The following is a 22,000-nucleotide window of genomic DNA, read 5'->3' as shown; positions in this document are numbered from 1 at the left end:
AAGAAAAAAAACAACCTAATGAAACAAAGAGCTGGCTCTTTGAGAAGATAAATAAAATTGATAAAGAAAAAAGAGACTCAAAATCAGAAATGAAAGTTACAATGGACACCACAAGAATACAAAAGATCATACAAAATACTATGAAAGGCTATACGCCCCCAAACTCAATAAAATAGAAGAAATGGATAAATTCTTAGAAATATACAACCTTCATAGACTGAACCATGAAGAATTAGAAAATCAAAGCAGGCCGATCACTAGTAAGGAAATTGAAACAGTAATCAAAAACCTCCCCCAAATCAAAAGTTCAGGACCAGATGGCTTCACTGATGAATTCTACTAAACATTCAAGAAGATTTAACACCCATCCCTCCCAAACTCTTCAAAAAAATTGAAGAGGAGCAAATAATATCCTAATTTTACCAGGCCAATATTACATTCTAAGGATGCAAAGACGGTTCAACAAACAAATCAATGTGATATACCAAATGAACAAAAGAAAAAAATCACATAATCATATTAATAGATGCAGAAAAAGCATTCGACAAGATACAACATACATTAATGATAAAAATACTCAATAAAATGGACATAGAAAGTACCACAACATAATAAAGACCACATATGAAACACCCTCAATTAATATACGCAATGGTGACGAGATGAAAACTTTTTCTCTAAGATCAGGAACAAGACAAGAATGTCCACTCTTGCTACTGTTTATTCAACATGGTACTAGATGTCCTAGTCAGAGCAATTAGGCAAAAAAACCCCAAAAGCATCCAAATTGGAAAAGATGTAAAACTGTTACTATTTGTAGATGACATGATTCTACATATAGAAAACCCTGAAGACTCCATCAAAAGACTATTAGAATAAACAAACAAATACAGTAAAGTTGCAGGATATAAAACCAATATACAAAGATCCACTGCATTCATATACAACAATGAAACATCAGAAAAAGAAATGAAAAAAATAATTGCAACATTTATAATTGCAACAAAAAGGATAAAATACCAGGAATAAACTTAACAAAGGAGGTGAAGGACTTGTACACTGAAAACTGCAAGACATTTTTGAAAGAAATTGAAGACACCAAGAAATAAAAAGATATTCTGTGTTCATGGATTGGAAGAATTAACTGTTAAAATGGTTGTATTACTTAAAGCAATATACGGGTTTAATGCGATCCCCATCAAAATCTCAATGGCATTTTTCACAGAAATTAAAAAAAAAATCCTCATATTTGTATGGAACCATAAAAGACCCCAAAGAGCCAAAGCAATCCTGAGAAAAAAAGAACAAAGCTGGAGGTATCACACTCCATGACTACAAGGTATACTACACAGCTACAATAATCAAAACAGTATGGTATTGGCAGAAAAATAGACTCACAGACCAATGGAACAGAATTGAGAGCCCAGAAATAAAAACATAAATAGGTAACTAATTTTTGACAAAGGAGCCAAAAATACACAACAGAGAAAGAAAAATCTCTTCAATAATGGTGTTGGTAAAACTGGAAAGCCACATGCAAAAGAATAAATCTAGACTATCTGATGCCATACGCAAAAATCAACTTAAAATGGATTAAGGATTTGAATATAAGGCCTGAAATAAAATATATATAAGAACCATAGACACTAAACTTATGGACCTTGGTCTCAGAGTTTTTGTGAACTTGATCCCAAAGTCAAGGGAAAAATGAGTGAATGGGACTACATTAAAAAGACTTTGCACTGCAAAAGAAACAATCAACTAAATAAAAAGGCCACCAAACGAATGGGAGAATATATTTGCAAACAATATCTCTAATATATATATAAGAACTCATATAACTCAACAAAAAACAATCTACTTAATCAAAGGGCAGAGGACCTAAATGGGTGATATTCCAAAGAAGTCATACAGAAAGCCAACAGATATATGAAAAGATGCTCAATACTGTAGTTATAAGGTAAATGCAAATCAAACCCACAATAAGATTTCACCTCACACCTGTTGGAATGGCTAGGAGCAATAAAACAAGAAATAATAAGTGTTGAAGATGTGGAGAAAAGGGAAGCCTCACACACTGCTGGTGGGAATGTAAACTGGTACAGCCACTATGGGAACTATATGGAAGTTCCTCAAAAAATTAAATGAGTGACCATATGACCCAATAATCCCTCTTCTGGGATCCACCCAAAAAATGTGAAAACACTTATTCGTAAAGATGAATATACTCCTATGTTCAATGCAGCATTATTCACAATAGACAAAGCACAGAAATAAACTAAATGTCCTTTGATGGACTGGATAAAGAAGATGTAGTACGTATATATAATGGAATACTATTTAGCCATAAAAAAGACAAAATATTGCTATTTGTGACAACATGGATGGATCTTGAGAGTATTATGCTAAGTGGAAAAAGACAAGAACTCTGATTTCACTCATATGTGGGATATAAAACAAAAAGAACAAGTGAATAAAATAAAATAGTCATAGATACAGACAACAGAATGGTGGTTACCAGAGGGGAAGGGAGTGGGAGGAGGACAAAGTGGATAAAGGGGGGTTCAAATACAAGGTGATGAAAGGAGACTAGACTTTGGGTGGTGAGCATACAATAGAGTATACAGATGTTGGATTATCAAGTCGTACACCTGAAATTTATATAATGTTATTAACCAACATTACTCCAATAAATTTAACAACAACAAAAGAGAATTGTTGAAAAAAATGCAGCTTAAGAGGAAAAGAAGACATTAGTGGTAAAAATGAATAACCTCTTATTTGAAGGACCACTCAATAGCTAAAATATTTTATGACTCACATAAGTTTTGAAATCACTATGCTTGGAATGTTCAGCTGTTTAGACTGGTGGAACTGGAGCTGATTTTCTCATTCTAATGAGTGTTTTGTAGCCCTTGGCAAAGGTTTTTGAATATAGAGGCAAGGAACTTATCAATCCAGATTAGGTCATTAACAGGACTGTTAAGAAAGAAACACCAAAAACTTAGACTGTATTCAGTTTATGTATTCAGTTTTATAGGTATTAACTGAATTAGATACTTGGGATATAAATATAAAGCAGACCTGTACCTTGCCCTCAAGAATCTCACAGTCTTATGGAGGAGACAAATAATGAATATGCATTGAATAAGTACACTGATGGAGTATAAGATATCAAGGTGATACTATTTAACTGAGAAGGGCAAAGAACACAGGAGTGTTACTAGAGCTGGGTTTTGTAGGATAAGGAGAAAAAATCCAGATGACTAAGGTAAGGAAAAGCCATTTAGAGAGAGGAAACAGTATGTACATGGTGGTATTTGTTCTGCACACCTGGAGTACTTTGTTGTGCCTGCAGTATAAAGTGTAGGGTGGAGGATAGAGATAAAACTGAAGAGTTAGGAAGAATAAGATCAGAGACCTGTAGTCAAAAATACAAGTGAAGGAAACTTGGTTAACAGGAAGCTAAAGATGGCAATATTTTAGAAAGATCACTGGGGCAGAACTGAAGAACGCAGACTGGCAAGATGAGACGATTTAAGAGGCACGTATGATAAGGTGGTGAACAATGATAAAGGCTTGAACCAAGAGGCTAGCAGAGGCCATGGACAGGAGATGACAGATTTGAAAGGCATTTAGGAGATAGAACTGTTAGGATTACTGATTGCCCAGAGGGTAGGAGAGTAAAGGTGGTACGGGAAGAAAATAGGGAAAAAGCAGGAGAAATGAGGCTTCTGGCTGTTAATGTTAGATGATATAGTCAGCCAAGGCAGAGAAGATGTTAGCTAAATGTTTTAATAAAGGATGAAATCTACTGCAAAGATTATAGTCATAGAAATAAAAAAATGGAGCTTTTAAATTTCAGAGGAAACTTAAGAAAAATGTTTTATCTAATTACTGAAATATGCATGTAAATACAATTTATTTTAGTAGATAGACAAGACTTACCCTAGCCAAGAGCTCAAACTCTGGAGCAAAATTCTGGCAAGGTCCACACCAAGGAGCATAGAAGTCAACTACCCAATGATTTTTTCCTTGTAAAATTTTTTCATTGAAGGTCTGAGGTGTTAGATCTATGGATGCCGGAGGTAAAAATCTGTGTCAAGGAATCAAAATTATTTTTCATTATACAAAACCAAAGCAAACTTCTACAATATAATATTGTAAAACTTTCTAAGTTAAAAATGACTTCGAAGAATGACAATATAAAAAAGTACAACCTTATTTTGGTAAATTATAATTCTTTACTAAGTACTTTAAAATGCTAAAATCTTAAACAACTCACAGTAAATTTCATTACAGACAAAAGAGGAAGGTAAATAGCATTAAATCTACTTTTATACAATGATACATATTTTAATTACTCACCCTAGACCCCAGATTCTTAGAGAATAGGCATCCCTATTCCAACCACTGTAACTACTGAAAACAGAAAAAATATGTAAGTTGTAAATAGTATTTCCCATTATTGAATATGTTCAAAAAACAATCTCATTGTAGTAATTTAAAAGATGAGTTTAGGCAAATGATTTCATGTAGCATCTCTCTTCTCAGATATTATGTAGCTTCAAACTCTGCTTGCTTGGCTTCCCAAATATATTTTTCTCTAGTCTTACATGTCTTTTTGAGCTCCAGTCTGAATGTCTAGCTGCCTGATGGAAATCTACTATAGACCCATGGGAATGACAAAACGCAAAATGTCCAAAACTTTAGTTCCCGAACCTTTACTCCAGTTGTCTGTAAAATTCCTACCCACTTTTTAAGAGCAATGTCAAAAGCCACCTCAGAAATGTTTTACGATTTCTTACAGTTTTGATCCCTTCCTCCTTTGAAATCTATGGTTCATTTTTACTTTTTAAATAATCGTCATCAAATTCTGCCTTGATTTTTTGAGTTTTCTACCTGAAAAACCATGTGGTGTTGTGGAAACAGTATGGGCACTGACACAGACTTGGGTTCAAACTCTAGCTTCAAGCCTTAGTAGCTGTTATCTAAGTTATCTAAGGTCTGTGAATCAGTTTACTTATCTGTAATAGTAGGAAGGGTAATAATTTTTGTTTCTCAGGGTATGTGTGAGGACTAGCGGAAATAATGTGAGCAAAAGATCTAGTATATACCTCAAACCAAATAGGGACTTAATAAATGTTAGTTTGTTCTCTCCTTATCTTTTTTACTAGATTGGCAGCTTCATGAACAGTGGACTGTTCAATTATCTTTTCATCTTCTGAAAGTCTCATTAGAACATGATCTTAAACATGTTGAGCCCCCCAAAATATTTGTTGGATTAACTAAGTATCCTATTTAGTTAGGATAACTTTTAACTATAAATAAATGACTATAATAGTGTCTTCAAATTTTAGACAATACTTACTAATATTGATAAGCTTTATCTGATTTGAGGGGAAAAAATCTTATCTCAGGGTATCTCCGAACATTTTCTTCGGCACAAAAAGAATGATACTGTTGGCAGTCTATGCTGCCCACATTGATCAGTCCAGTTAATGTCTGTAAAAAAGAGAAGATAAATAGATCAAAGTGATTAGAATAAAATTACCTCCATAACTATTTTATATATGTTTACAACAGAGAAACTGTCACTACGAGACAATTATACTATTTATCAGTTACTTTCATCAAATTAAAACACATAGAACATTTACAGCAATAACCTGGAAATCTAATTTTGTAGTCAAGAACTTACTACAATTTTGCATATTAAACAGTTGATTTCATTCACCTATTAAACTGGGAAAATAATTTATTCCTAAAATTCAAAATGTTAGAAACCAAGAACTAATAAAGGACTTTCCAATGGTATTTCAAGAGTTACTTTTTCAAATGAAGACATGGGTTGCAGGTAGCATACTGACTCATTCTCAAATTTAAAAATTTTACTGAAAATAGCATAAAATTATATTATCTTAAATGTTAAGATACTAGAAATCACTTTTAACTGTTAGCTTTATTTTTTTCTCTTAAAAATAAATATAAACAAGTCATTGCATTTTCCATTCTGGTATTTACATTTCTTTCCAATCTTTCATGATATATAACACTGTTTGTATAAAATTTTAAAAATCTAAATGTTTTATTGATTGAGGCTATTTTTTCTTTGAAGTTCTACAATATTGTGATGAAACTATATATTTAAGCTCTAAAAATAAAAAAGTAGAAAAATTTTATTAGAAAATGGAGAACTTTGGGTTGACTTCGGTAGAAATTTGGTCAAATCTGTATGGAGTAAGACGCAAAAAAAGGTAGATTATTCTATACCATTCAAATACCGGACAGAAACTGAATTGAAATCTAAGTGGTATGATCAAAATTGTTATTAAGTTATAATCCAGAAGTGGGTTCACTCATCTCAGTTTCAAAATAATTCTGTTAAATAAACATTCTTAGTAAATGTTAAGATTGAAAATAAACTATTTTACTATACCCGGGCCATTCTTTTCCATTCTGGCATTAAAACTTGACATGGATGACACCATGGAGAATAGAAATCAACCATCCAGACTTCATCATGTTTTCTTTGTTTAACTAGTTCATTGAACGTGGTGGGTGTCAGGGAGATCACTGAAGGATTCATAAGATCCTAAGATAACACAGCTTTCATTACAATAGATATAAAAAAAGAGTTGTTCATAAAATTTTGGTAAATTGTTGGTATCTGTCATTTAGAAAAGTTTGCTTTTGAATAATAAAAATATACTTAAGGATATCTTAAAGAGATTCTATAGTGAATTATTTTAAAAAGGAAGACATGATCCCTAACTTTTTAAGTTTGAGATTTGACCATTTGTCTTCTTAAATCAAGGTATATTTTCTTCCTATTCCTTGTATTGATAAAATAATCTTAGGGAAGGGAAAAGAGGCAACTCTGAGATTATGGGTAGATGAGGCAAGATTTCCAAGAGCTGCCCAGATGTCTACATAGCCATATAGTTCTGTTCCGAAACCAATGATTGGTTTGGAAATGGCCCTTTAATTAATAATGTAAAGCCTACTATTCTACTTTTCCAACATTCTGACTGGAGATACTACACAACCTCTCTACAGAGCACTTCCTCCAAATGTTTTAACAAAGCTTCAGTATATCATGATCAGGTAATATCAACAAAGATGTTAGCTTCACTGGGGGAAATAAAACCAAAACACAAACCCAAAAATTATTACTCTGGAGGAGGGAGAGATGAGTAGAGTAGAAAATAGAATAGTCATTACTTAAGCAAATAAGCAAAATTTTTCATTCTCAGAAGGCCCCTGTTAACTATGTTAGTCAATCAAGATTATTATTGGGGGAAGCGGGGGGAGAAGGCGATGCTATTGATGGGTAGCACTTCTGTGCTAGTAATCTAGGCCGGGCATAGTTGCCCAGGCTTGAAAGAGGCCCTCTGTTGGGGGGTGAGGGGGTGGGGTGGGGGTAAGACTGCCCTTACTCACACATTTCCTGAATAATACTGGGCTCACTCCTGTCTCATCTATATGGGCCTAAAAGAAGTAATCGGTGGTTGGGTCCATCAGAGAAAACAGGGAAAGGAGGGGAGCAAAGCTTTATGTGGAAGTATAATTTCATGTATTCGATATTAGTGTCCACTAAGTACAAGGCACTGAACTATGTATCAAACAAAACACAGACTTATTCTCAGAGTTTATAGTGAGTACATAATAAAACATTAGAAAAATTTAAGGAATTCATTTTCTTTTCAGAAAAGGTTTGGCATAAAAGGAATAAGTACTGTCATTAAGTATTTATACAAAGTATACACATACACAGAAGGATTTATAGCCATGAACTTAAAATAATTTGTTATACCTCTATAATTTATAATACTATAGAATTAAATTAATTTAAAATACCTCTATGAACTCCAAGATCTGCTCGGCAGAGTGATGTCCTTCATATTCATGAATGTTGGACTGGTTAAATACCACTGTTGTTGGATAAGCCTGAATGTTATACTGTTAAGAATGAGAATACAAATTAAGTAAGATTTTATACATTTTACCTATTTGTTTCAAATTTATAACCAGCATACCTTTATCTAAGTGACAACAAGATTTTAAAAACCCATTGCTAAATTGCTAGTGACTGAAAAATTTTAGCCTGAACAAATTTAGCAAAGCAAATGGATTCACCATTGTACTGATGAATACCTGATCCCTATTTATAGCTACTCCATTAGGCATAAAATCCATAGACATGAAACACAGATAAGTGAGCATGGGTAATTATGAGCTTGGTCTCTTTTCATTCTCCTGAGATGCTTGAGGCTAATCTCTAGCTTAAGTCTTTTTTTCGAAACCGTAATAAATATTCCAATTTGTCCAGGTAGAAGAAAATCAAGAAAACAGAAAAGCAAGAATAAAGAAATGTATTAATAATTAAGGTATACACAATCCTATTTTAGAATTTTCTAATCTGTTCCTCATAACAATTATATCCAGCAGCTAAAATTACTAAGTCAACCTTACAGATGAGGAAACTGAGGTTTTGAAAGGATATGTGACTTGGCCCAGATTCACCAATAAGTTGAGTAGTGATGCTTGGTCTCTTCCAGGTGAACTGATACCATGGTTTTAAACCCTTACATTTTACTCATTTACCTATAGGCTATTTAATAGTTGAGATTAAAACAGTAGAAAACCTAGAGGAATTCAAATTAAGATAATTATTGTGTGTCTAATTAATTTTGTATCTTTGCTTAGCATCTTTTCAGAGTCACATGTAAGACATTAAAAACCAAAGACCTTATTTATTTTATTTTAAAACTTATTGTAATGAAATTTTCAAACACAATAAAGAGAAAAATCTAACAAATATCCAACCCATGTATCTCTCCCCTAAATTTAAGGAAGATTAACTTTTTTGCCCCACTAGCAGATTGTTGGAAGTTCTCTTTTTTGATCCCATTTCATTCCTTCCATGACACTAGAAACAATCAATATCCTAAAATAAGTGTTTGATGTTTTTATATTTTTGCTACATGTATATGTACCCCTAAGTAGTGTACTGTAATGTTTGAGCATTTCAAATTTTTCTGTAATTTTATCATAGTCTGTAGACTATTCTATAAACTGTTTTCAGTTTATATTGTATTTATGAGATTTACCCATGCTGGTAAAGCTAGATCTAGTTTTAAATGTGCTATTGTATTCCACTGTGTGACTGGGTAATTGATTTATTCATATACTTGCTACTATGAGATTTCTAAATTTTTGTTAATTTGATAGATGGGGGAGGGTCTAGGACTATTGTAATTTGTACACATTTTCTTTTTAAAAATTTATTTCAAACGATTTTGTGATGTGGCTTGACACATTCTTTTACCTTAGAAATTTTTGACACTGTATGAATATGTTTTATTATTTCATGTGCATTTATCTGCAGCAGCTAGTGTGTAATTTGTACCTTCTTGATGCCTAGTGGAGTATTTCCCACATTTACTTCTATATTTATTCTTTAACCTCTTTTATGAAATGTCTGTAAACATCCTCATTTTTTTCTATTAAAAAAATTGATTTATAGTCTTAAAATATTCTGGACACTAAGATTTTGTCAGTTATATATGCTGCAAAAACTTCCTCAGTCTGCTGTTTATCTTAACTTTAAGTGTCCCTTTCTTTGGCGATAGTTTTAACATTTAATGTAGCCAAATTCATTCACATTTATTAATTTTTATACTTATTGTTTTTGTGTGTGTTTTAAGAAATTATTCCTCATACAGATGCCATAAACGTTTCATCTTCCATTTACTTCCATGTTTTCAAAACATATTGCTTATTTCCTCCCTTCTTTACCTCACTTTTTTCTCCTCCCTTTTCCATTTATCTTTTTAAAAAGTTTTAGTTTTTAGAAATTTTAATTGAAAATACACACAAAAGCAGATAGCAATAAAGTCTCAGGTACTCTTGTAGCTACAATTACCCACTCATGGCTGCTCTTATTTCATCTATACCCATTTCCACTCTATTCCTACCCTATTATTTTAAAGCAAATTCTAGATAATTTTCATTTCATCCATGCATATTTCATTATATTTAAAACACAGGGACTCTCCCCCAAATATAATCACACGCACATTTTAATACCTAAAAGTTAACATTAACTCCTTAAAATCATCAGATATTCTGTCAGTGTTCAAATTTCCCCATTCTCTATTTTTGCAGTTGGTTTGTTCGAACTGCATCCAAACAAGGTCTAAACTTGCTTTTGAATGACATGTCTTTTAAGTCTATAATCTCTTCATCCCCCTTTCAATATGGCTGTCCAATAAACTGGGTGTTTGTTCTGTAAAGTCCTCTACATGCGGGATTTGAGGTTGCATGACCCATAGTGTCATTTAACATGCTCCTCTCTGTCATTGGATTTCCTATCCATGGAGGGATCTAAAGGCTTGATTTGATTTTTTTCCCCAAGATTATTTTATAGGTATTATTATATACTTTCATCATGACATAGATAATTTCTAGTACTTCTTGGAACTAAGAGTATATATTAATTCACCTAATGAAATATTTTTATGTAAACAAAGGTCTCAAAAAGCTCGTTGCTTTAACTTCCTTCTATTAGCTACACTATCATGAGGAAAGCCAAAGAATAAAAATTATGGACAGCCAAAAGGTAATGTTAAGTTAAAAAAAATAAAGATCTTAAATAATTGAAAAATCATGAATTTTATCAAGCCAACTAAATGTTTTCCCGAGTTTGATAAGACCGTATCTACATTTAAATATATATCCATGTTTTAATCCATCATAATTCTGAATCATTTTATTAAAATTATTTGTTTAAACAATTTGTTGCTACTCTAAATAAAGGTATATGTTTGGAAAAGTTTATTTTAGTATTAAATCAGAATAAGTTTTTTACACTTTGCCTTACCATGTTACAGAGTCCCTCATGAACAGTACAATCTAGTGTACCAAACTTAAGCTGACCATAAAGATGCTTTGATGCTTTTCGTAGTTCTGGCAATAAAGCTCGACACGGTGGACACCACTACAAAACAAAAAATACTCATAAGCAGTGAGCCCAAAGAAACATCATTTTGCAAAGAGCAATACGCTAAGTAAGACAAATTAGGAGTTGCAAATCTTATGCGTGTATATACTTAATCCTTAGAGGGCAAGTACATCATCAGTGCTCTTACATGCAATATGTGGCAGTGGTTCAAACTGAATAACATATAGTCCTCATGGTTCAAGGTTATCTAGAAAATATCTTTTTGCTGTGACAAAAGAAAATCTGACAATACTGTATTAATTTTGACAGATAAAAATAACTTACAGGGGCAAAAAAATCAACAAGCCATGGCTCTTTGTCATTGGCAGGAAAATTCTGAGGTCCAAGTGTGGTAACATGAGAATGAACACTTTCTTTGGCAAAGGCAAGTATATCATATAGAATCTTCTTTCCTTTGAAATGGAGCGAGAGAAAAGTTAAAATCCATATTCTGCCTTTTATCCGTATAAAACATTTCAAGTTTTTAGACTAAAACTATTAAAGGAAGATAAACTCATGAACAAATTGATTTTGGTGAGGTTTTAGCATTCTCTATGCTATAGCTGCATAGGTTTGCTTTGCCGGGAGTACTCTTTCCTTTATCCTTCTGTTTCTTGGAGGACCAGTTAAAATGTCAAGATCTCTTTGAAATGTTCCTTCATCCTCAGAGGCAGAATTATAACTTCCTTGCAGTGTTCTTTGAGTTCTTATGCTTACCTGAGCTATTACTATGGCCTAACTCCTAAAGCTGTTTCTTTCACCTAGACTTCTTTTATGAATTCAAAACCTGTATTACCAACTACCCAGTGGAAAATTTCCCTGGATGTCATATAAACGTTTCAACCGTAATACTATGTCCAAATTGAAGTTGTTATTTCCCCTCAAACTTGTTCATTTTCTCACCTTCCCTAAACAGGCAACAGCATAATCATCTGCTCGGTGCCTAAAAAAGATTTCCCAGAGTAATTCTAGCCTTCTTTCTTTGCTCTTGCATCATAACTCCATCCATTCCATCTTTTACCATTTCCAACCCCAATTTAGGCTACTGCCTAAATTCAGTATGGCAACTGCAATAACCAAGCTGGTCTTTCTGCTCGGTCTTTAATCTTTCTATATTTCTACTACCACTTTATAAAAACATTAATCTGATCATGTTGTCTCCTTGCTTAAAGACTCGTGATGATCTGCCATTGCCTAAAGATTACATACTTCTTGGCTTGGCAAGTAACAGCTGTCTCAGCCAGTACATGGGCCATTTTCCCATGTGCCCTTTGACTTATTCACTCAATAGTCAATATTAAATCAAGCACTTATTACATGTCAGGCTTTGTTTAAATGCCATAGAATATGCAAAATTTAAAAAGATAAAGTCCTCCTTAAGGAGCTCACAGCCCAGTAGAAGAGATTTCCACAAATATTTAAATATAGTGATAAATGACACCACATTCTCCTGCCTTTTCCTTACTCTTCACCGCTGCTTCCTGAATTGTTCAGTGAATTCCTCTATCTTTGACTATCCCTTAAAAGTGATTCTTAGGGCCCTGACCTTGTCTCTCTACTCTCTCTTAGCCAAGTTCATCTTAGACAACCTCATTCAATTACATTGATACAATGATTATTTATATCTACATTTTTAGCCCCAAATCCTCTCCTGAGGCCCAGGCCTACATCAATTGTGAACTGGGGGTGTCTACTCTCGATCAACTCCTCTACCAGTATTCTTTCCTCACTGAATGATTCACTCACTCAATTGCCAATTACCCAAATCAGAAACTTGGGCCTCCTCTTATTCTTCAACATCTAAATAATCATCAAGTTATATGATATTGTATTACTGATATTTTAAAAATCTGCCCACTTCATTTCATCCACATTACCATTCTGTAGATAAGGAGCTCTCTTTTGTTACATAAATGACTACATCAGGCTTCTAACTCCTCTCCTTTCTTTCAGTCTTGCTTCTATCCATTCTAGGCAGCCAGTTCCACCTTTCTAAATGGTAAAACTAGTTAAATTATATCTCTGCTTAAATGCCGCTGCTGCTTTGCCCTCAGTATAGAGTCAAAATTCCTTTACCTGACAGAGGAAACACATTAATTTGGATGCCTGGTACTCTTTCCAGCCTCAAGTCTCATTCTTTTCCCACACTTCATATTCTAGCTATCCTGGAATTCTTGCTAAGAAATAATGAGGTTCTCTCTTTGAGTCCATAAATACAATTGCTGGTTCCTTTGCTTGGGAGGTGTTTGCCACTTCTTTATTTGGGTAACCAATACTTATACTTTAGATTTCAATGAAGAGATTGCTTTTTTTTTTACCTCAGAAAATTATTCTTCCTAAGTGTTCTTCCTAAGTGTAACTCATACTTGTCTCTTGTGGTAGTCAGGTTCCAAGATAGTCCCAATGATCTCTACTTCATGGACTCACTGTACCAGGGTATGTGACCAATAAAATATGGTGGATGTAATGGTTTGTTTCATTGGAAATCAGATTATGAGACATTGTTGCTTCTGTGTATATGTCTGTATGTCTCTGATCATTCATTCCGAGAGAAGCCTGCTGTCATACTGTGAGCAGCCTTACAGAGAGGCCCAGGTAGTGAGGAAGTGAGGCCTCCTTACTATCCCAGGCGTTATCTTGGAACCAAATCCTATAGCCACAGTCCGACCTTCAGATGACTATAGCCCTTACCTACCTTGCCTGTAACCTCATGAAAAAAAAAACCAACTTAAGCCAGAACCACACAGCTAAGTTGTTCTTAGATTCCTGAACACTAGAAACTGTATGAGTTAATAAATGCCATTTTAAGCTAAGTTTTGGGGTAATTTACTCTCAGAAATACGTAATACTCCTCACTTCAGACACTGAAAAAGTTGCTCATTTACTTGTATGTCTTCTTAACTAGTCCATACTGTTCTTTAAGGTAGAGATGAAGTATAATTCACATTTTTTCCTCTCCCCTATACTGTAACTGGCATATGTGATGCTCAATACCTACTTAAACCCAAAGAAATAATATAAGTTATGCTATAAAGTTACTGACAGAACACACAAAAAAGTATTTGGTGATTCATGGTATATTCCCCAGGGGATAAAATGCTTTAGGCTAACTTAAGGGTGATTTGGAGTTTACTAAATATTTTGAGAGGCAAGAAGGAATGACTGCAATGCAGGAAGAAGCCTTGTATGAAGGCACAGAGGAGTGAAAGAACATGGTATTTTCAAGGATCCATCAGTAGCTATAGCTAAGATTATCAGAAGGGGCAGAAGTGAATGATGAGGCTGGAAAAACCAGTAGAGGCAGAATGTACTCTATTAATTTAACAACTATATAATGAGTTGCTACTAAGAGCCAGACACAGCACTACGTGCTGGAGATAAGAGTGGTGAGCAAAACAAAGTCATTACCGCTATGCTAAGAAATCTGAAGTTTATTTTAAAAGAAATCAGGAGAGTCAAAGGTGACATGAGAATGTTCTAGATGTTCTATGGCAATAAATGAAAATAACGCAAGTAACCAATTGTAAACAAGAAAGGCTATGAGATGATAACTGTATCAGAGGATATTATAGTACATGAAGAAGATGATGGACCTGAAATAAGGTAGAAAGCACAGAGAAGAGGGGGAACCTGAGAAATATTTCAGAGGTAAAAACAGAACTCCATTATTAAAACTTGGTAATTTCTAGCACTTTGAGGAGGTGGCATCTGATGTGTCTGTAAGCCTAGGCTTTGGAGTCAGACATACTTGGATACAAAATCTACTTTAATCAGTCACTAGTTGTTTGTCATGGGGCTAACAAGTGATTTAACCTTTCTGAGTCTGTTTTCTCTCTTACTAGATTGTTGTGAATATAAAAAATAGAAAGGCAAAAGTACACAAAGCCTTTAGAAAAAGTGTGACTTAGAGAAAGCACTGAATAAACAGTAGTTGCTGTTTGGTTCACCTGGCCAAGCAAGCCTTTGCTCATACAGTTCCTATGGCCTACAGACACTTGTTTTTCTGTATTGCTTTGGGAAACTGAGCACTGAAATGTCACTGCAATTCTAATATCACCCCCTGACCAATACTGTCCTCTCAACTGCACCAGATGACATTTTAAGCCTCTTGAAGGCGAGGTCCATGTCTTAAAACTTTGCATTCCTAATACCTAAAACAGTGCTTGTCACATAACAGGCATAACATCAATGTCTGTTATTCACTTAACTGTGTAATAGTAGTTTGTGTGTCTTTTTTGCTACATTTGACCTTTTTCAGGAGCAGGAACTATGACGTATCCCAAACCCTAAGAATTGGAACTATTACCTGAATGCAGAGCTAAAGTCCCCAAACCGTTGAAGTGCAGAAGTGTAATCATAAATTAAAAAGAGATGACAAAGCAGTTATTAAAGATGTTTGGTAGTCCAGTGGAGGAAAAATCCAAAGAAGTCTGGATATTGCCCATAATGGCTGAGATGCTACATTTGGCAAACTGAAATGGAAACTGCTGTTGTTATTTTTGTCAACGAGCAAGACCCTTAAATTCCTCACTTGCCTGAAATGTCACCACAGTTCTTGCTTACCGATCAGAATATTGAGTAGAAAGAGATTTTCCCAGACAAGAAAAAGCTGAAGGAATTCATCACCACCAAACCAGTATTATAAGAAATGTTAAAGGGACTTCTTAAAGAGGAAAAAAAATCAAAACTATGAATAAGAAGACACTGCTGAGAAAAAATTCTAACAAGTACAAACACATAATAAAAGCAATAGATCAACCAACACTAAAGCTAGAACACAGGATTAAAAGGCAAAAGTAGGAAGATTATATGTAATCACAACAGTAATTTAAGAGATACACACATATACACGCAAAAGTAGTGAAAAATAATGACAAAAACATAAATGTGGAGGGGGTGAGTAGAAATGGTAGCGATTTCAGAATGTGCTCGAACTTAGTCACTGACTTAAAATAGACTGCTATGAACATAGCTTGGTATATATGAAGCACATGATAACCACAAACCAAAAAGCTACAAGAGATATACAAGAAATGGAGAGAAAAGAACCCAACACAACACTATAGAAAGTCATCGACATATAAGAGAGCAAGAAAATAAGGAACAGATAAGAACTACAAAAGCAATTGGAATATAACATGGCAATAATTAAAAAGCTATATCAGTAATTACTTTAACTGTAAGTGGATTAGATGCTCCAATCAAAAGATGTGGTACACATAGAAAATGGAATATTACTTGGCCATAAAAAAGAATAAAATCTTAACTGTTTGCAACAATATGGATGGACCTAGAGAGTAGTGTGCTAAGTGAAATATGTCAGACAGAGGAAGACAAATACGGTATGATTTCACTTATATGTGGAATTTAAAACACAAAAACAAACACGACAGAAGCAAACTCACAGATACAGAGCACAAACTGACAGTTGCCAGATGCGAGGAAGGTTGGGGGACTGGATGAAAAAGGTGAGAGATTTAGAAGTACAAATTGGCAGTTACAAAATAGTCATGGGGATATAAAATACAGCTTAAAAATGTACTCAATAATATTATAATAACTATACATGGTGTCAGGTGGGTGCAAGACTTATCAGGAGTATCACTTTGTAAGTTATATAAATGCCTCGCCACTATGCTGTACATTTAAAATTAATATAATATAGAATGTTAACTGTAATTAAAAAATAAAAAAATATTTTTAAAAAGGTTTATTAAAGAGTAAAGAGTACCAAATAACTACACATAATTTGAACTATCCTTCCCCACAAGAAACAAATTTACTAATATGAGAGAAAAATTATTTATAAGTATGTTCATACAAGGTAAAAAGTGAAATTAAAAATTGCAGGCATATCTTGTTTTACTGTGTTTCACTTTATTGTGCACTAGATGATGTAATTTTCACAAATTGAAGGCAAGGCTCTCTAGAGCAAAAAGATTACAACTCACTTTACTGTAGTGGTCTGGAACTGAACCTGCAACATCTCTAAGGTATGCCTGTACTATATGAAAATATAGGTACATTTCTATCATTTTTTTCCCTTCTTACCATGATGAATTTCATATTCTTTGGTTCCTTGTCCTTTAAATACTGCTAGACATGGCTGAAAAACGTAGAGATTACTACATGTATCTGGTGCAGAGGAACAGTCAAACTTGCCAACCTAAAGTATAAAGAGAAAGTTCAATTTGATGAAAAAATCTTATTCATTCAATTAGATATTCAAAGATAATCCAAAAATGACAATGTTCTAACAACAGTTTCTAAACAAAAATTAACAGGCTACAAATAGAAGAGACAAAAATAATCAATTTACATTTAACACAGAAACTCAATTTAGTTTAAAAAATAAAAGCCTCCTAGAGAGTTCAAAAACCTGGGAAGAAATTTCCGAGATAATATAAAGTTGTTTAAGGAATCCAACCTTCTAAAAGTGTAGAGGATATTTACATAACATTGGGATGGGGAAGAAAGAAAATTGTTTGAGTGAGACCCTAGAAGCAGAAATAATAAAAGAAAAAAGTTAATATTTTCATATATTGTGGAAGAAAACTATTTAAAATACAATTTTATGTATTAAATAAATGAGAAAGCACACTAGCAGAAAGCTAAACAGAATACATTTTTCTTACTTGAATATGTTCATTTTTAAGTAGAGTTTTTAGTTTCTTCAACTCAGGATCATTTGAATTTTCATTTTTTCCAAAATGAAAAAATAAGAGCCACCGATGATGAGCCAAACGATCCTTAGAATGATTTTAAAGAAAGTGATAGAAATGTTAGAGAGAGGAAATTCTAAGAGTTTTGATCTTTATTTCTTTGACTTAACTATCCTACTCATTATTTCAAAATATTCAGACCCATTCATAATCTTATTTTGTAGTTTATTTGGAATAAGGCTGTCTAAATTAATTATATAAGATTACAGAAGTTTGCGTCACGAAATTATAAACTCTTAAAGTAGATGACTGTGTCAAGAAAAACGTTTTTTAACAACATTTAAGCCAAAAAGTTGGGAGGTGGAAGAAGTCAGCCTTTTCAGGTTGAGCAAAATTTCTATTACGAATATAGATTTAGAAAGCTCTGGGATCAATAAGTAGAAAAAAATAATTGACTCTACTACAAACTAAATATTTATAAAGCTGCTATTTAATTCTCAGTGAACAATATAAAATATTTCTGTAAGCAAGAACATTAAGTTCCAAATCAAATTAAAAGTTGCTTTGTGATCAAAATCTTGCCTTTTCTGATGTGCCTCCTGAAGCTCTTTAGGACTGGTTAGTTCTTACAAAATACAGACCCTGCACCACCAGCAACTCTAGCAATTAGAGTTTAACCTAGAATTGACTGATACATAATCCTTTGACACTGCTACTTTTTCTGTAGTGATGAATAAAACAAATGCTGATTTTAAAATGTTAAGACTTGAAATATTACTAACATTTATTATTATTATTACAAAAATATTACCTCTAGTGTGTTTGCTGAAAGTAGTTCAAATTCTGGAAGATTATGCATTATTTCCAAATATATTTCTTTAGCATCCAATGAATTAAGAAACTAGAATAAGAGAATCATATTGTAATCTTTTTAATCAATATGTTTATTTTACTGTATTTTTTTTTTGTTTCCATAGAACTTAAAAAAAAAAAAATCACAGAAGTTAAAGTTTTCAAGCTACTTATTCTAGATGCTGTCTCCTCACAAAAAAAGTATATCATATTTTGGCAATTATTAAAAATTGTATAACTGGGCTGTTCCTTCAAAAACGTGATGTAAAACAAATTCCATTATCTGGTGTTTTATTGACTGAAAATTTCTATTAACTGTGCTGCGTATTTTATGATAAGCCTCACAATAACCTGGAGTGACTTTTGAATCATCAGGAAAAAGCTCTATTATGGTTCAGTTCAATTTTTATGCTAACCATGTTTTATAGAATGCCGACATTTTACCAATTCTTTAAGAATTGTTAAAACACATGGTGATCCAAGACACTTCATACTCTGACCATTAATAGGTATTGAGAACTTATAACTGGAAAATTGGAATGGACCTTGTTTATTATAGAGGTTTTTAGAAATAATATCTGAATTCCAAACTACCTAGGATTTTGCAGAGTAAAAAAATACTGATAAAGATCTTACATATGTTTTAGAGCTGGGTCTCTTATTTAACATACAAATTCCTGAAAAAGGTGTACATCCCTTCTAACAAATCTCCTTCTGTCCATATTTTATCTTCAGCATATTTTTCTCATAGAACTATCACTGCTGGCCTGATTCTCAATGAAGCAGCTGTTACTACAAAGAGTGCAGCAATGGTTATATCAAGAAGATGTGTATAGGGTTAACAAAACAGAGTTTAAAATACATCTTTAATTACGAACCATTCGCATTTGACAATTCAAATATTATTTAAAAGATCTAAAATTCCATTAAAAACTTGTAGAAACTACCACTGTATTCACAGCTTAATTGTGCTTGACATGAGAATAACCATATGGATAGAAATAATAAGAATAAGAAGAGAAAACTCAGTTTTTCCTAAGTTCTTTTTTCTTAAAACTTGTTTTTTTTTTTTTTAACATCTATAGCATCAATATTCTTAAAGCTCTATATGAATATTTTGTTACCAAAGGACTTTAGAGGCCAAAACAATTATTTCACACCTCAGTAGCATAGCTCATTCACTTTAGTCACATTTATTATTAAGATTTTACTAAAAACTCCTATAGCAGCTTATATAAATATATAAGTGACAAATCCACTAGATCATTATAAACCCGTTTCTTAGTGTAAAACTTGGTAATTATATCTATAAAGGATATTGTCCAGTCTCCAAATTTTATCTTCCAGACATATTTAACTAGCACAGTGTTGTTTTTTTAAACATGAATACTTTTAAGCAGGACAAAGACTGTTTAATTTATCACTCCTGTTTATGACATTTCCAGTATCACTCACTTATGTTTCCTAAGATCGCATCTGAGCTTTCAGTTTTATATCAAAAAGCCCAAAGGTCTCACTAAAATATGAGATTGCAGTTTACTGAAGGTAAGAGTCTATATTAAGTGTTGGCCAGGGTATAGGCAATATTCATGAACTGATGGCACAGGGTAAACAAACACAACTTTTCTGTAAAGCAATCTCGCAATATGAATTGAATCTAAAATTGCCGCAGCTAAATCCTTCTAAACAGATAACTGAAGAAGTACAAATGAACAAGACTGTTCATTACAATGCAGCTTATAATCATAGAGTAGAAATAACAAATATCTGTTAAGAGAAGGCTAATTAAACCAAGTGTGTCACATTTAGTCAATGAATTACCATTCAGGAACTGCTGATAACTATCATTTTATATACACATATTTTTTACATATATATTCATGTACTACATGTAACACTTATGACTCAGATACTCTTCTTGGCCTTTGGGATATACTAGTGAAAAATCCAAACTTAAAATTTATTGCTGGAGAAAAATAATGAAAGAGTACAAAAGGTGATAAGTACTCTTAGCAGTGGAAGTGGACTGTGGAACGATTTTAAGAACAGCCACAGATTTTCTTGATGAATGATTACAGGATATGAGAAAAGTGGGTCAAAAATGACTCCACAGTATTTCGCCTGAATGATAAAAGATGGAGTTTTCGTCAACTGAGACTGGGAAAGCTGTGGTAGAACAGATTTATGAGAGAATATCGGAAGCTCAGTTACAGGCATCTAAGTCTGAGACATCATTTAATATTCTAGGGGAAATACTGAACAGGTAGTAGGATACAGTACATATATGGAGGGCAGAGACCTGTGCCACTGAAATCATAATTATATGTACACCTAAGTAGAGATCTGGAAAGGAATTTACCAAAATTTGATAGTGCTGGTCTACTAGTGATTTAGTTTTAGTGAATTTTGCTTCTTTCTTTAAACATTTCTATACTATATATGAATTTCTATAATGAGTATGTATCTTTATCAACATCCAAAAAAAGGGAAGAATTAAAAAACAGAAAATGAAAGTAAGTTTGTCCTTTATTAGAGTCTGTTCTTTTGGGGTTCTCTAGGGACCTGTTTGATGTCTCATTATTTATCTCAACTCCTTGACAGCTAGCTTGAACTTCAGTTTCCTCATTCATAAAATTAGGAAGGTGAGCCACATCAGTGTATCTCCAAACTGAGTTTATACCAGAATCTAACAGGTGCTTTAAAAAAACAGATACTGGGTTCCAGCCAAAGCTACCGATGATCTATATTTCAACAATTAGACAATATATAAATAAATGGAAACCAATGAAAATTCATTTAACCTAAGAATGTATTCCATACCTTTGGGGTTTCAAAGTACAATGGTTTTTGTCAATTTAAAAATAATTCTTATAGTAGACTTTACAAACTGAAGTATGTATTACACAGAATCCTAGAAATTAAGTATCTGTTCTAAATAATTAAATGTTCCACATTCAGATGATATAAACTGATTTTCTTGTTTATTGTTTATAAAACAATATTTGAATGTGTGTGTGCATTTAAAAAAATTAAAATAATTCATACCACAACATTGCTCTTCTCTTTGTTATTTAAAGTAGCTCCAGGAGGAAAATAGGCAGTAGTACTTGTTGTAATATCCAAACTTGTACAAAGGTTGTCCTGGGTGGCACAGTCCATCCATCCTACATTAACAAGACCATCCTAAAATGGAAAGAAACAAAAAAATAGATCATGTTGCAAGTGAAAGAAAAAGCTAAAGGGATTTAACTTTATCTAACAAAAAACCAAAAACAAAACAAAAAAATATTTTTTATTGTAAATTAAACTTAAAAAAAGCCACTCAAAAATGACGCAGATTTGAATAATATAATAAATTTGATCTAACAGATATAAAAATTAAATTATACATACATAAAAATATTATTTTCAAGCACCCCTAGAATTTTCATAATTTCTGTAACTGGTAAACTCCCAACCCACAGAGGGAGCCAGCATTAAC

At 33.0% G+C, this 22,000-nt stretch overlaps 1 protein-coding gene across 3 annotated transcripts in view; it reads right to left on the bottom strand.

The window, feature by feature from the left end:
• Positions 1–22,000, bottom strand: part of DNAJC10 (DnaJ heat shock protein family (Hsp40) member C10) — a 45,729-nt gene that overhangs the window by 10,528 nt on the left and 13,201 nt on the right. For 2 of the 3 annotated variants that reach the window (XM_006921458.3, XM_025039342.1), the window contains exons 10-20: positions 21,565–21,702; positions 18,479–18,568; positions 17,641–17,754; positions 17,057–17,171; positions 11,291–11,418; positions 10,886–11,002; positions 7,861–7,962; positions 6,440–6,595; positions 5,372–5,505; positions 4,369–4,422; positions 3,949–4,096 (exon numbers count right to left, since the gene is read on the bottom strand). In XM_006921458.3, the coding sequence (XP_006921520.1) occupies positions 3,949–4,096; positions 4,369–4,422; positions 5,372–5,505; positions 6,440–6,595; positions 7,861–7,962; positions 10,886–11,002; positions 11,291–11,418; positions 17,057–17,171; positions 17,641–17,754; positions 18,479–18,568; positions 21,565–21,702 (1,296 nt within the window). The remainder of the gene's footprint in view (positions 1–3,948; positions 4,097–4,368; positions 4,423–5,371; positions 5,506–6,439; positions 6,596–7,860; positions 7,963–10,885; positions 11,003–11,290; positions 11,419–17,056; positions 17,172–17,640; positions 17,755–18,478; positions 18,569–21,564; positions 21,703–22,000) is intronic. The other variant, XM_025039343.1, reaches the window with a different exon arrangement.

This window comes from Pteropus alecto, unplaced genomic scaffold (genome assembly GCF_000325575.1).
Source record: "Pteropus alecto unplaced genomic scaffold, ASM32557v1 scaffold3, whole genome shotgun sequence".
NCBI classification, from domain to species: Eukaryota; Metazoa; Chordata; class Mammalia; order Chiroptera; family Pteropodidae; genus Pteropus; species Pteropus alecto.
This window is presented reverse-complemented; position numbering and strand designations above follow the sequence as displayed.